The 16079-nt window shown below is 53.9% G+C and overlaps 1 protein-coding gene across 3 annotated transcripts in view; it reads left to right on the plus strand.

Moving 5' to 3' along the window:
* LOC142023773 (discoidin domain-containing receptor 2-like) overlaps positions 1 to 10278 on the plus strand; it is a 98376-nt gene extending 88098 nt beyond the window's left edge. For 2 of the 3 annotated variants that reach the window (XM_075015043.1, XM_075015042.1), the window contains 3 exons: positions 1967 to 2201; positions 4937 to 5086; positions 7930 to 10278. In XM_075015043.1, coding sequence (XP_074871144.1) covers positions 1967 to 2201; positions 4937 to 5086; positions 7930 to 8070 — 526 coding nt within the window. In that variant the 3' untranslated portion in view covers positions 8071 to 10278. Of the gene's footprint in view, positions 1 to 1966; positions 2202 to 4936; positions 5087 to 7929 lie in introns of those variants that run through there. The other variant, XR_012648307.1, reaches the window with a different exon arrangement.
* Positions 10279 to 16079: the final 5801 nt, after the last annotated feature.

The raw sequence follows: 16079 nt of genomic DNA on the forward strand, positions 1-16079 counted from the left end.
TCTGGCAGGCGGTAACACCTGTCTCTGGGACCTTGACAGATGCAAACTTCCCCCACTCTGAGCCATTCTGAATGCCATGTTCCTACCTACTGCTTTCATCTTGCTGCCATCTTGTCACCATTTGCTACCCCTCCCCGCCCTCCCATTATCTCATGCACAACCTCTTTGGCTTCACTCTCAGGGCCCTTCATGATTAATCCCCGCTCAGCTTCATGACTTATCCCTGCGCATGAATCAGCTCTCATTTGCTCCTGGGAGGTCCATTCCCTCCCCTCCCCCGCTGCTGCCAACACCAGCCTTCCCCGCCTGCCTGGCGATGGTTGGCTGCTGATGTGTTGAGACCATGGCCTGTCCTGTAGATGAGCACTGTCTCTTTGTTTCTTTGGGGGCCCCTGCCTGTCTGTCCATGTGTTGTCTTGTCTAATGCTCTGATTGCAAACTCTTGGGGCAGGAACGTTCTTTGTTCTGTTTGTACAGCGCCTTGCACCACGGGGCCCTGGTCCAGGGCACTGCAAGAGGTGCCCTGCTCACTGATGTTGCTGCGTCACGAAGAAGGCAGCAAGCTGAGCTGTGACCAATGAAACACTTTGGATGGGGGGGCTCTGAGGTTTACAGTGTGATTGGGAGGACACGAGCAGAAGGGGCAGGAAACCAGGAAAGCTCAGCGAGTGACACAGGGCGGAGGAGGGAAGGCTGCAGGGGAACCTCCTGTTGCTCTGAGCCGGTGGGACAGGTATACTTGGCCAGGAAGGAATAAATACACTGGTGGAGCCAATGCAACAGCCTGGTGTGCGTTTGTGCCACATCCCACCCCAAATGGCCGGGCAGCACCTGGCCACAGCAGAGGGGCTGCAGGAAGACCGTGACTGCTTCTGAGAATCCAGGGACTTGCTCAGAAGCCCAGGGATGCTTGTGGCAGAGCCTGTGATAGGACCCGTCTTTCCAGGGCCCTGCCTCACCTACACCTTCTCTTTCCAAAGGCCTTGCTTCAGTCCCTCCTCTCCCCATTGCTGGCATGGTTGAGACAGGGACCTCTAGCACAACCCGCACGTGGTCCTGTCTTTACAGCTGTGCCATAGTGCATGTGCCCAGGGGGCAGGGTTAAGGGCATGAAATGGGTAAATAGGTCTCTCCAGAGCCAGGTGACAGTGGTAGTCGGGGCGCCTTCCCCTTTCTCTGCCCTGGAAGTACACGAGCTGTTCCGCAAGACCGGACAGTGTGCTGGTTAGGGCCAGGTTCACCGGCACTCCCGTCTGGCTGCACATCCGATGACTTCGACGCTTAAGCCCCACCCAGCACCCATCAGTCGGGGCAGCTTTCCCAATAGTGTTGAGCTACATTTTCAAGTGACCAGCCCCTACCATTGAGGCCACATGTCAGAATGGCCCAGCACCCAGAGCTGAGCTTCCTTGGGCATCTGGCAGCTTATTTTAGTGATCAAAACGCAGCTGAGGGCTCTGGAGAATCTGGCCCAGGGCTGTAAAATCCTTGATTGTGGTTTCTCGGCAGCTCAGGGTGGGTCGACACTACTGCTGGGAGAGCGAGCGTGTCACACTAGCAGGGCTCAGCTACTGTGCTTAGCACAGCAGGGTGGACATTGCCGCTTGGCCCTACCAGAGCCCTGGGTCTGCCCTTGGGTGGCAGGCCAGGCTTCCGCCTGTCAGCAACAGCCACAGTGCGCTTGTGAGTGTGCTGCTTGTCTAGCTGGGCAGACAGGCTGGCTCCCAGTTGCAGTGTGGAGGTGTCCAAGGGATCCAGCTGGCGGGCATGGCCGGTCTGCCGCGGCCGGCCACCTCTCTTCGGAAATGGCAGGTTGTTCAGTGGGAGCTTGCAGGTTACACTGACCACAATAAGGAGGGACGTGGGAGTGAAGTGACACCACTGAGCATGCAGCAGGCAAGAGTCTCCCATTGGGAACAGTCAAGGAAACTCCCCTTTGATGTCCTGTTGTTTCTTTTAAATGCAGCTATTCCAACCTGCTGTTCATGGCCACCCAGATCGCCTCGGGAATGAAGTATTTGGCCTCCCTGAACTTTGTGCACAGAGACCTGGCCACCCGCAACTGCCTGGTGGGGAACAGCTACACCATCAAGATTGCAGACTTTGGAATGAGCAGGAACCTGTACAGCGGGGACTACTACCGGATCCAGGGCAGAGCCGTGCTGCCCATCCGCTGGATGGCCTGGGAAAGTATCCTCCTGGTAGGGCACCCTTTCCCTCTGCTTTCTCTCCGTGCCCCCCGGCTGGGGTGTGTGTGCGCGCTTCGGACAGGAACTGGCACAACAGCACGTCTCCTTTTCTCGGCTGGTTGTCTCCTTTCCTAATCAACAGGGCCCTGCCAGCCAGCTGTACCCCTCATCCGGTTGTCCCTGTGGTAGCTGCATGCATCCCGAACTGCTCTCATTCTGTCCCAGGCAGACTGCAGTGTTCCACGCGACTGCGCCAACTCCACGGTTAATGAACACCCGGGCAAAAAGGGACCCTGGCAGCTCTGGGCAGAACTGCCAAGCGGGCCATTAAAAGTCTGGCCAGCCGGGCCAGGGTAGGTTCCCTATTTGCCCTGGCTCTGTGCAACTCCCAGAAGTGGCTGACTTGTCCCTGCAGCTCCCAAGCTGAGGCTTGAGTGTCTGAAGGCTGTGTTTATGTTCCTGAATGCTACAGGTCTCCCACTGGCTCTGAGCAAGCCACCTCCCCCGGCCCCAGTTTATCGGTTGCCAAAAACTGGGAGGGAGGGAGGGAGCGAGATCTTTTCCCTCTTTCTCCACTCACTGGCTGAAACCGCATTTTAAGTATTTCAGCTGGAACAGGTCTGACCTTCTCTGTGCCAGCGAGACTGGTGCCTCAGTTTCCCCAGCTGGTCAGTATGTTTAGCTGAACCAAACGCTCCCCCTGCTCTGCCGTAAGCACCGTTTGGAGCACACTCTAGGCCTGGGGGAAGCTGTTCCACTGTGCTACCTAACCAGTGTTGCCGAGGCCAGAAGTTTGGACCTGGGTATCCCACCCTGCCTCTGCATGGCCTAGCCAACGAGCTAGAGTCACTCCCGTGCTCGCTTGCTCTCTAATCCAATGACTCTTCAGTTGTTTAATCCACAGTGCAGCAGCCTCAGCAGGAGTGACTGAAGGGGCCCCAGGTCAGCCTAGGCCAGAGCCGCGTGGTTCATGCACTGAGCAGAGCAGCAGGAGGTTCCTGCTCAGTCTTTTCTCCCCTTCAGGCTGAGGGGGAAATTGGACCTGAGTCTGCCAGGTCCCGGGTGGTGTGCTAGTGCCTGGGCTAAGAGCTGCCAGGTGGCCGCTGCCAGCCCTGCCTCTTCCAGCGGTTCGGTGGGGAGCGAGGCTGGTGCCTAAGGGCCCCACAGCCGCAAGTCTCAAAGCCTGAGTCAGCCAATGGGCTCCTGGAGCTTGCGCTGAGGAGCTACGAGTAGCAGCGTGGAGGGTCCCAGCCAGCCTGGCGCCTGGGCTCTCAGCCCCGGCAGGGGTGTGTGCCAGAGCTCCCAGACAGGCATTTCGCTGCAGCCTGAGAAGGGAAAGGCTTAAAGCACACCCCTCTCCTCAGCATGTGCCAGGGCCCCGGCGGCACCCCACCTAGCGAGCTGCTTTTGTGACCTGAATTCCAAGGCCTGCCTCTCCCACTTCTTGCATGGGAGCTTTGTGAGTCAGGGTGGTGGTCCCATGATTTGCTCAGGGTCACGGCTTCCAAGGGCCTTTGTGGGTCTGGAGGCAGCGGAGGCACTATTGAAAGTCCCAGGCAGAGCCTGTCTGCCCGTTAGGCACCTGAATGCCTTAGAAAACCTGCCCCAAAGCAGCGGTCCCTGTGAGCTGAGCGCTGGGGCCCAGGAGAGGCGGGAGCTGGTTAGCAGAGCACCCGCAGCCACCCTCCAGCGGGCAGCGTGTGTTTCTATCATGGTGCACAGAGCACGTGTTCGGCCCATGGATGGAAAAAATTAGAGGGCTCATGGCCCAAAGTGAATTCCGAGGTAGGAGAGCTGCCAGCAGTCTTGTAGCAAGCTGGGAGGATTCCTAGGGATGGGGACAGGGGCACTGCAGGGCGTCTGATACCCTTTGCCCAGCCAGCCAGGCAGGAGTGAGCTCCACAGGATGCCCCTTACTGTTTTGCCCAGTCCAGTTTTCAAGGTCCCAAGCAATGGGGCTCCCACCTCTTCCCCCTCCAGAGACAGCTCAGCCGCTCACAGGACACCCCTCGTCTTCAGCCGGATTCTCCTTTCTAGCTAGTCTGTCCAGTCGTGCCCTGATACTGCACTTACCGCCGTGCCTAGCAGCTGTTCTCACCCCGAGACACAGGCTGCCCATTCTGTAGATAAACTTCTCCTAGTTTCTCACCACTGCTCCGAGCCACGCTCTCTTCAGCCCAGGGGAATCCTTCCCCCTCCTGCTGGGAGCCCCTGTCAGGCATTTGCCCATTGGGCTCATGTTGGGGTCACCACTAGGCTGGGCTGGGAGGAGCTAGTCGTGAGCTTTTCTCACAGGCCAGGCCTGCCAGCCCCAGCCCTTTCTGCTGCTCTCTTGTGGACTTGTTATTTTTCTGGCAGGGCATTGCCCAGACCTGAGCATAATATTCCAGGCACAGTCACTACGGGGGCAACCCCTGCCCTGCTATTTGACCGTGCATCTCTGTGCAGTCAGAGGCCAAAACCACACTGCTCTCTTGGGCAGCTGTCTCTCACTGCGACCTCAGACCTAATTTCCTGGCTAGCCGAAAAACAAGCAGTGCGGTAGCACCTCACAGACCACCAGATTTATTCATTCACCCGCTTTCGTGGGTAAGACCCACTTCTTCAGGCATCTTACCCACCTCCCGCGTGTGCAGCCGGTGCAGTGAAATGGTCAGATCTCCCCCCAAGTCCTGTCCTAAGCGATGGGCTGAGCACGGAGCAGCCCTGCACACATGGCAGCGGCTGACCTGCTCTTCTCTCCCCAGGGCAAGTTCACCACTGCCAGTGACGTCTGGGCGTTTGGGGTCACGCTCTGGGAGATGTTCACGCTGTGCAAGGAGCAGCCCTACAGCCTCCTCTCGGATGAGCAGGTCATCGAGAACACAGGGGAGTTCTTCCGGAGCCAGGGCAGGCAGGTGAGGCGGAATCCTCTCCCCCTTGGCTCTCCTGAATCTTGCGGGGCTGCTGCCTTTTCCTGGCCTTCAAGCAGCCCTGGCATCCTCTGCCCTTCGTCCCTCACCTCTCCAGCAGCTGCCCTGTCCTCTTCCCCTTCACCTCAGAGAGCTGGGCAGTGTAGGCTCCTCCTCTACCACTCGGCGGAGCCCAGAATGGCCCTGGCCTCGTTGCCCCATCAAAGGGTATTCGGATCTGTCGTACTGCACCCCCAAAAGGGACAGCACTGTGGCTCCGGCCTCACCGCTGGACCTGTGCACAGTATTTAGAGCTACTGCTGCGGTTCAAGGTCAGGGGGAAAAGCCCGTTGAACAATGCCCCTCAGGGCTGCTTCAGTGGGCAGGTGCTTCCAGAGTCTGCTGCAATGCAGGGTGAAGCCTCTGGAACAGAGCCCGAGAGCTGCTGCGCTCCCTCGTTGTCCTGCACGCTGCCCCGGCCGAGGTCTGAGGCGTAGCATCTCCACCGTGATGTGTTGGTTCGCAGAGGGGCCGCCAGAGGGTGAGGGGAGAGGCGGGTTCGAGAGCCCTTCAGCTGAAAGTCTCCTGGTCGGTCCTAGGAGGGTCGGAGCAGCACCCCTCCCCCACTAGGGGAAGCCAAGCCTCCGTTGCTCTGAATCCCTGGGGAAAGCGGGGTCCAAGCAGGCTGCCGCCCTCTCTCCCCTTGGCCTGCCTGGCACAGTTCCTAGGCGCTGCCCCTTCTCCGAAGGGAGCCCCTCAGCGCACCTGCCCCAGTTGCCTAACCTGCTGTCCAAGCTCCAGCTCTCGGTACGGTTTGTCTCTCTTGCGAGTGGAGAGCAGCTGTGAGGCGGTGGGGCGCGTACTCTGCATAGGGTCTAACAGACTTGTGCTCTTTACTTCACCGTGAAAAGCACTGGGGAGCGCAGATGATACAAAGCAGTAAGCATCTGAACCCCCTGTCTCCTCCTCGCTAGACCATCCTGTCCTGGTGATCCTTCGGGGATTCATCTGCGTTGAGGAAGACAGACTGGCCAATCTCCCTCCTAAAAGTGCTTACCCAGCTACGGTCATCCTTCTCCCTCCCGCCCCACGCCTCCTCTTCCTCCCACCCTGCCTCCCCCAGCCTGCTTGTGTTTTTCTTCCATAACCCTCTCCTTGTCACCTGGCCTCTCTTCTTGTGCGGCTGCTAATTTCCCTCCTCCCTTGAGTGATCAGTTCAACTGGTCTTTCTAAGGCTGCAGCTGTTTTTTTAACATAACCTTTGTGAAGAGTGACCTGGGAGGCATTGCAAGTGTGTTGAAGGACAGGGTTATAATTCAAATGATCTAGGAAAACTGGAGAAATGGTATGAAGTCAATTCAATAAGGACACATGCAAAATCCTCCCCCTAGGAAGGAACAATCCGTTGCACACACACAAAGTGGGAATGACTGCCTAGGAAGGCGTCCTGCAGGAAGGGATCTGGGGGTTAAATGTGAGTCAACAGTATAACAAAGTTACAAAACAAGCAAACCTTATTCTGGGATGTTTTAGCAGCAGGGTTGTAAAACATGCAATGCAATTTTTCTGCCCTGCTCTGCACTGGAATACCGTGTCCAGTTCTGGGTGCCACATTTGCGAAAAGCTGGACAAATTGGTAAAAGTCCAGAGAACAGCAACAAAAATGATTAAAGGTCTAGAAAACATGACCTGTGATGCAAGATAAAAAATATTGATATGCTTAGTCTGACAAAGAAGGTTGAGAGATGACATATATCCATAGTAAGTTGTTACAAGGAAGAGGGTGAAAAAATGTTCTTAACTTCTGAGGCTAAGACAGGAATCAATGGGTGTAAATTGTAACCAGGGAGATTTAGGGTGAACATTAGGGCGATGTCTCCACAGCTGCATTATTTTGGAATAAGTTATTCTGCAAGAGGTTTTCCAGAACAGCTTATTCCAAAATAGTGCAGCTACACACAAAATGAATCCTAGAACACTAGGACTGGAAGGGACCTCAAGAGGCCATTGAGTCCAGCCCCCTGCCCCAATGGCAGGACCAAGTACTGTCTACACCATCCCTGATAGACATTTATCTAACTTGTTCTTAAATATCTCCAGCGATGGAGATTCCACAACCTCCCGAGGCAATTTATTCCAATTTGCCCACCCTGACAGTTAGGAACTTTTTCCTAATGTCCGACCTAAACCTCCCTTGCTGCAGTTTAGGTCCATTGAGTTTCATAGTAGTGCTCAGCTATTTCAAAATAGAGCATCCAGACACAATACAGCCTATTTTGAAATAAAGTCCTTGGATGCACTATTGCTTATTTTGAAATAGCCCCTTTTCCCTGTCTGAAATAACTATTTTGGAATAGGCATTGTTCTTCGCAGAACGAGGTTTACCAAAATTTGAAATAAGCCAACTGCTGTTTTGAAATGTTTCTGAAATAGTGGTTGTGTGGTGTAGGTGCTCGCAAAGTTATTTCGGAATAGCTGCTGACTGAATAGCTGACTTTTTTCAGACTTTTCACTGCACAGGAAGTTTGGAAATTTAGGCTTTGTTTTGGTTTGGAACGATTGTTGAAATGTTGAAACGTCTCACCAGAGGAATATCCCATTTTCTGATCAGAGTTCTGTGATAACCTGAGCTGCCAAAACAACCACATGGCTAATGCATGCACCTGTATCTGTTTCCTCCCCGGGGGGCTCAGTGAAACTTTATCCACACAGACAAAATCATCCCGGGCAGTGTTAAGTTAACGCATGGCTGTTCACTGCCTTGTAAAACCTAGAGCAAGGGCAGCCGTCTGTTGTTATAAATAGGGTATTTAATAACACTGAAGAAGTTGTATGTTTCCTTCTTGCAGATCTATCTGTCCCAAACACCTCTGTGTCCCAGTGCTGTGTTTGACCTGATGTTAAAGTGTTGGAGCCGAGATATAAAGGATCGCCCCACTTTCAATATGATTCACCACTTTCTGGTTGAACAAATGGACTGCAACGTTTGACCTGGGAGGAAAAGAGGCCAATAACAGAGAACATGATGATATTGGTGGTGTCCCTTGTTGCCTGTCTCTCCCAAACAGGCGGGCAGGCAGCCCTCCGTCGACACTCCCTTAGACTTCAGTCTCTTTGCAATTGAGATGTCCATGGCAGCTGCTCATTTTCTTGGCCATGGTTTGACACACATGACCAGAGGAATCCTGTCTTATTGGTAGAAGAATCATCTCCTGTTCTGCATATTTTCCTGGAAATACTGTGAGGGGGTTTTCTTGCTACAGACACCTGTGGACAACAAACAAAACTGGAGAAGACTTTACAAGGGACTTCCAGCTCTCCCAGAAGAGATGGGAAGAGAAGGCCAACAGTTCAGGAGCTAGGATTGGAAGAAAGGATCTGGAGAAATAATGTCTGTCGTCTTCTAAAAATCTAGACTTTCTGTGCACATTAGTAAGCAATTCCATACGTCCTTGCTAAAGAAGATAGACTTAGACTTAGACTTAGGTCCGCCTGTGTGCCTGGGCACATTGGGCAACAAGTGCTCTCCAGAGATTTCGGTCTGAAGATAAAGAAGATAACTCTAATGTAACTAACCATAAATGAATAGAAATAGGCAGTGATGAAAGGGACTGGAGAACCAGACAGAGATAAACTGAGAAAGCCTTTGAAGGTAGTATAGGTAGTATGATCAGGGACTGCAGATGATATGGATAGAAGAGTCCAAGTCCATGTTCTTTTATTCCTGTGGTTATTACGCACTGCTTTTGTTACATATGTGCCTTTTTCCCACACTGGATTTTTGTCTTGAAAAATGAATGTCAAAGGTCATAGGAAGATCACTGTAGAAGAGGATCTTTCTCTGGTCTAAGATAAAGGTTGGGGTAGAGGTTTGTGTTGGAAAATAGCTGATACTGTACTACTGTGTCTATGTAGATTTATTATCCTTATGAACTTGTAGCCAGAATGGACTGATGTGCAATGAATCCTGTATAAATACCCATTAATATGAGATGTCTAGGTCAATGCTGTTGTATGCTGGGAGGGAACTCACATTTGGTGGGACTGAATGCGTGAAATCAGAATTGCTGCACCCTTTGCAAGAACCTGAGCAAAAGGGCAAGTGCACCTACCCTCCACCATCTGCCTTCCTGTGCTAGGTGACTTCTCGTCAGCTTGTCAGCCTCTCCATTTCTACTTGACAGGCAGACCATGGGCTTCCTGCCTGACCTGACTGGGAGGTCTCCCACCGGCATCAGTAGGAGAGGCTGATGAGAATGTCATTGCTAGTCCTGCTGCGCTTGCTTTTCCTGCCGTATGCCTCCTACTAAAAATATCTAGTCGCTGAGCTGCCAGTCCCCCCTCAGCTGGATGAGATGACGAGATGCTCTTTCCCAAGGTTTTATAATGTTCTAAAAATCCCTCTGGGGGGGAGGCAGAAAATTCAGATCCCACACGGCCACCCACTTCTTCCATTGCTGATCTATCAGGTGCTGGGTAGGGGGCCCGCTGTACACTTTTTAATGAGCTAAAATGCTTAAGGACCAAAGAAAAACCTCCCCAGATGGAGAAAGTAGAAATTTAGCACTTCCTGTTCCAGACTTTTTAAACACTCATAAAGCACCAAACTGAGCACTGGAGTTAGTCCGAACCGCTCCTGAGTCACAAGCATATTCTGTCCGTCACCAGAGCACATGCTATTGTGACGAGCTCTGTGTGTATTGTGGGGGAGACCATCAGGGAAAAGGGAAGTGCCTTTAGCTACACTCAGAGAATAATTGTGCTAGTAGGAAATCCTGATGCAGAATTGGCCCAAAACTGTCCCATGATGCAGCAGTACATTTCTGCTGTTTCCTTCCTCAGAGATCAAATAGACTGACGTCTGTAACAATGTTAACCAATTAGAACTCAGATGCAAATGGCTGCGTCCTGATTGGCTCTTCTGGAGCTAACAGTTTTTCTTCTTTCAGACAGTCAGTTCAGTTATGCAATTGTTGCTTCCTGGCTAATAGGAAGTAAACAATAGTTTGTTTCTCGATCTCGCCCATCATCTTCACAGCCACAGGCGAGAGCTCTACGTGCTTCTGGTGTAAAACATTCAGAATATGTAAGCGTACGTATAAGGACTTCTTGGGTTTGTTAATGTCAGGCTTTAGTTTCCCTCAGTTTAAATATTGACTCCTACAACATTTGTCTCTCGGATCAATAAATCTTGATAAACTTAACAGAAGTGAATTTCTCCTTATTTGCTCTGGGTCTGCTCTGAGAACATGTTCAGAGCAACATGCTGTAGCTTTGGTATATCAATGGCCGTTTGTGACCTTGGAATGACTATCCACAGGCCATTTCATGAAATGGACACAGGAAAGAATTGTTAAGCACGAGTTGAGAAGAAAGATGTGATGTAGTGGGGGGGGATGTACGTGAGCGACAGGCTGAGCAGCTCACTTTGGCCAGGAATGACCCCCCGACTGTCTGTAACCTAAGCTGGCATATAAAACCTCTGTCCCTGAACAAAGAGCAGAGAGGAACCCAGCTGGTGTGAATCAGGGGCTGGCGGTTAGAAGGTGAGGGGTGAGTTGGAGGGCAGTTAGCCTGTGCTGAGGGGAAAAAAGAAGGGGGCTAGTCCCTAGATGGGACACCCTTCAGACCTCCTCTCCCCAAGCTGGATTGGAATGACTGTCTCTGCCTGCAGTGAGGAAACCTCTGCACGATGCTTTGTCTCTGTCAACAAATAAACTTCCTGTTCTACCTGCTGAGGGAGAGTCACTTCTGGCTGTGGTTAGGGTGCAGTGCTTGGGGACCCCTGAACCCCATGACAACTGGTGGCAGAGTGAGCTCCACTGCACCCATGGATGGGCTTCCAGCACCAACTGACTGAGCACAATAGAAGAAAGAGACTTCATAGAATCATAGAACACTAGGACTGGACGGGACCTCGAGAGGCCATCGAGTCCAGCCCCCTGCCCCAATGGCAGGACCAAGTACTGTCTAAACCATCCCTGATAGACATTTATCTAACCTGCTCTTAAATATCTCCAGCAATGGAGATTCCACAACCTCCCTTGGCAGTTTATTCCACTGGTTGACCACCCTGACAGTTAGGAACTTTTTCCTGATGTCCAACCTAAACCTCCCTTGCTGCAGTTTAAGCCCGTTGCCTCTTGTTCTTTCCTCGGAGGCCAAGGAGAACAAGTTTTCTCCCTCCTCCTTATGACGCCCTTTGAAGATACCTGAAAACCGCTATCATGTCCCCCCTCAATCTTCTTTTTTCCAAACTAAACAAGCCCAGTTCTTTCAGCCTTTCTTCATAGGTCATAGGTCTTATAAGAGCCAGGGGTGCTGGAGGCAGAACAAAGCGATTTTTGGGAGTTGTGGGGTGCTGCAGCTTCGGCTGGTGAGTCTTCACCCAGGGGAATAGTGGAGCAATGGATTGTACCCACCCTATGACGGCAGACCTTGTGGGTCTGTGCAAACAGAAGGGCTTGACTGTGGGGAAAGCGATGAAGGCCCAGCTGATCGCCCAGCTGGAAGAGAATGACCAGTCCAGTGGTCTGGGGCCTGTCCCAGCAGGAAGCAACTGGTCACCTCAGACTCTCAGGCAGGAGGGCAGGGCTGGATTCCCCCAGACAGGTGTGATGCCCACCAGGCCATGCTCTGCTAGCAGTGGTTTGTCCTGGCTGGGGTCCCCCGTGACAGAGCTGCGACGGCTGGAGACCGAGGTGCAACTAAAGGAACTGGAAGGCCGTAGGCAGGAGCGCCAGGACTGAGAGAGACAGTGGGAGGACAAGGAGCGAGACCGGCAGCATGAGCAGACCATGGCAGAGCTGAGAAACCAAGACCCCCCACTGCGGTGAGTGGGGAGAGGGCCAGGAGGCCCGGGACTGGCAGTCACTTTGAGACCCACGTACTGGCCCAGTGTAAGGACATGGGGGACGTGGACGGGCTTCTTAATTCCGAGTGAGTCTGCGAGTTACACCAGGTCCCCCCACAGCCAAATGGCTCCTGCAGCTCACCCCTTGCTGGATCAGACAGCCCCAGAGGTGCTCAAGAAACTGGAGGGGCTGCAGCCTGGCGACTACAAATGAGTCAAACAGGCCCTGCTGCATAATTTCAGGCTGACCCCCGGGACGTACAGGAAGCAGTTCCAGGAGGCACAGAAGGGGCCGGAGGAGACCTATCTAGACCTGGCCTCCCGCACGATGCAATACTACCACAAGTGGGTGTTCGGGACAGGAGCACAGACCATAGAGGACCTGGTTAAGATGGTGGTCCTGGAGCAGTTTTATAGAGTGCGCCCACCTGACCGGAGGATATGACTTGAGGACTGGAAGCCAGAGGACCTACCTGGTACAGGGAAGCTGGCTGATGAGTTCATGGACGTTTGGGTGAGGTTTGAAAGGGAATCCCGGAGGCACAGGGAATCCTGGAGAGCAAAAGAATCCCAGAGAGACTGAGTCCTGGCTGTGCGATGGAGGGAATCAACTACAGGGTGAGCCCAGGAAAGAGGGGCCAGCCATGCTCCCCACCAGATGGCCAACCATGGCCTGGATGGAGCGGCCAGCCCGAGGGACACAGTGAGACCTGGTCTGTTATTGCTGTGGGCAGAAGTGGCATAGACAGGCCCGGTGCCCCAAGTTCCCAGACAAGCCCAATAGGCAGAAGCCTCATGGGGTCTACTGAGAGGGGCCCCAGTGGCCAGAGGAGCCAGCTGCCCAGGAGGGAGAGGCTGGCAATATGTCCTCAGGTTGGGAAGGAAGAGATCCACAGGCCAGCGCCTCCAGGAGACCAGACACCCCAGAGGCGGGTGTCTCTGTGTACCAGTAGGGGAGCAGGGCAGCCCCTGCAGAGCGAGTGCTTCGTGCCCCTGGAGGTGGGGGCAGGAAGGTGATGGGCTTCTGGGACACGGGGGTGGAGGTGACGCTGGTCCAACTTGAGCAAGTGGGCCCAGACCACATGGTGCCCAACACCCAGCCGACCCTGAGGGACACGGACAGGACCCCATTCAAGGTACCAATAGCCTGGGTGTATCCAAAATGGGGGGCTAAGGAGGACCCCAAGAAAATGGGGTGCGCCAGCACTTCCCTATGGCAGTGCTGCTGGGGGGGGGCGGTGTGACCTAGAGGAGTGGCCAGAAGGACCCTACAGTGCTCTGGTCACTACCCATAGCCAGTGTCAGTGAGTTTACGGCCCTGACCCATGGGAGGGCACCATGCAGGGGCACAGGGCCCCCACCCGACAGGCACAGGGCTCAGCAGGGCCAGGACTTGCAGTGGTGGGGAACAGGTCCCTGTCCCATCCCCAGCTGCTGAATTCCAGGCCAAAGTGCAGGCAGACCCCTCCTTGCAGATGCTGAGGGACCAGGCTGGCAGTGGTGCGGCTCAGCCCCTGGGGGGAGGCTGTCAGGAGAGATTCCTGTGGGAGAGGGAATTCCTGTACCAGGAATGGCTTTCCCCAGTGAAAGGAGGATCATGGGGGATCCAATGGCAGCTTGTGGTTCCCCAAAGGTATCTCCCCAGGCTGCTGCCCCTGGCACATCACAGCCCACTCTCGGGGCACCTGGGAATCCAGCACACCCGGCCGAGGCTGCTTCAGACCTTTTATTGGCCAGGGATATTTGCAGCTGTCCAGCGGTACTCTCGGGCCTGCAACTCCTGCCAGAGGGTGGGAAAAACCTGAGACTGGGGACAAGCTGCCAGGAGTCACCTGCCCATCACATAGGAGCCATCTCAGAAGGTAGCAATAGCTACAGTGGGGCCTAAGTCACTCTGCATCTTATCCTCCAAGGTACCTACCTCTTTCCCTAGCTGAGTGTCATCCACGAACTTGCTGAGGGTAGAGTCCACCCCCTCAAGAAGTCGTTACTAACAAGCTCTAAGTTCATACCATAAGTATTTTTGTCTTTGATATATTGGCTCAAAACACGCTTGTTTGCAACGGTAGCTCAGCTAGTTTTCAGCCAAGAGTAGTTCTCCATGTTGGATTGCAGACAGCTATAAATGCTCTGTGTCAGAGGCTTCCCTTGCCCTGCAGACACAGCTGGCCCTCACTGAAGTGGAACTGGCACAGTGGCCCCGTACTGGGAGGAGGACTGGCTTACCTATGCAGGATGTCTGTAACAAATCCCGAAGCCCCTTGTTGATGGCACCAATATTCTGCCACACCTATACCAGGAAAGGAACACTAGCAGCCTAAGGCTGCTGCAGGAGAAGCTGCCAATGAGGGTTCAGGAGGGCCAGATAAAAGAAGTTGCCACACGAGGGATAGTCAGTTCCTTGCTGGACCTAAAGGAGAACAGAGGGAGGTCTAGGCTGACTACAGGTTATTGCAGCACCCTGGACAGCACCGTGCTGGCAGGGACTGCTGCAGTAAGGAAGAGCTCTTGGCTGGCTCCTGGGTCTGAACTTGGATAAGCCCTGTGGCAAAGGTAACACACAGCAAGCGCTGGGTCAATGGAGAAGTGGCCCAGGGAACTGAAAGCCATGTAGTTCAAGGGATATGTTGGCATGTGGCTGCTATGCTTAGGGCCCTCGCGGCAGGAGCCCAGAGGAGTGGGTGGGCCTGGGTCCATCTCCCCCTCCACTGCACTCCCCCCTCCCCAGCCCAGAGGGGAACTGACCTACAGTCGAACAGCAAGGGAGCCTCTGAAGTGGATTGAACTGCTTCATCTGGACAGCCAGAGCCAGAACAGCCCAGGCGGGGAAACCAGTGCCTCCAGGGACGTAGCCTGGGGGCCACAGCCTGAAATCACTGCCACACTCTGACAGCACACGCATGCCTGAGCGGTGTAAGCCATACGCTCCTATTTGATACCAGGTTGATCAGCAAGAGGCAGAGCCATGGAAGGCGAGATCTGATGTGTAGGAGCTGAGCAGATCCAGGCCCTGTGGACACAGTTAATGGCGAAGGAGCACAGGCTGTAGGAGGCCCAGTTCAAGGCACAGCAAAGATGACAGGAGGTCCTTTTCCAACCATAGGAGTGGATACAGAGCTGGTTGGGTCACACACCACCCAAGAAGCCAGGTGGTTATGGGACTGGTGGTCAGTTGGCTCCAGGTTTTTCAAACCTCAGCCTGGACAATGACCCCTGGCTTTTCTTCTGCCTTTGGGCATGTGGCAAAGGCAACAGGCTGGAAGGAACTGATGTGAGGCTGAAGCAGCTTGCTGGGCAGTAAGTGGTGAGTGGGCACATTCTTATCCAGTGAGGAGGGCAACCATTTTGGATTGGCTAGGTCTGACATGAGAGCCATACAGGCACAAAGGCTGGACAGCATTTTTTCCATGCAAAGTGTAGGATCGGATGGTCCTAGAACAATTTTTGGAAGTCCTGCCTGGTGGGGTGCCCAGCTGGGTCTGGTGTGTCCAGCCAGCCTCTGCGGGGGGCAGTTGAGTGAGCTAAGGGCTATGAGGAGGCTGAAGAACAACAACCCAAGTCGCATGCTAGACTAAGACGCACCAGCGGTGGCTCAGGGAAGCCAGCAATGGGAGGAGTCTCAAGGGTGCTAGACTCAGAGGATGGACGACAACAGCAAGGGATCAAGGGAACCCTGCAGTCTATGGGCAGTACCAGTGGGAAGCAACTCGGAGACCTGGCTGTCTGCTACAGGTGTGGCCAGCCCAGAGCTGTTAAAAGGGCCTTACCAGAAATGTGCTGTGAGTACTTAGGCTGTGAGCATGGGACCAGTTGGTGGGGGATCTGACCCAAAGACCAGGGCTAACCCACCAGCGAGAGTGACAGTCAGGCTGGGATGAATGGCAGTGAATCTGGTAGCCTCAGGGTCAGTGGTCCCTGTAAGCTCAGTTCGTGTGTGACTGCCCGGGTGCGGTTCAGGCAATAAGCAGAGTGCCACAGCCAGCAGCAGCTGTTTACTGCTGGTGCGCAGATGCGCATTCCTTGGTGCACATGACAAAATTCATTCCCGGTGTCCATGGAAGATGTTAGAGGGACCATTGTGCAGGGTGTAGGTACATTTTGGAAGGTCAGGTGAAGGCAACTAGGCTGGACTGACACCTCCCAACA

Source organism: Carettochelys insculpta, chromosome 21 (genome assembly GCF_033958435.1).
Source record: "Carettochelys insculpta isolate YL-2023 chromosome 21, ASM3395843v1, whole genome shotgun sequence".
Classification (NCBI taxonomy): domain Eukaryota; kingdom Metazoa; phylum Chordata; order Testudines; family Carettochelyidae; genus Carettochelys; species Carettochelys insculpta.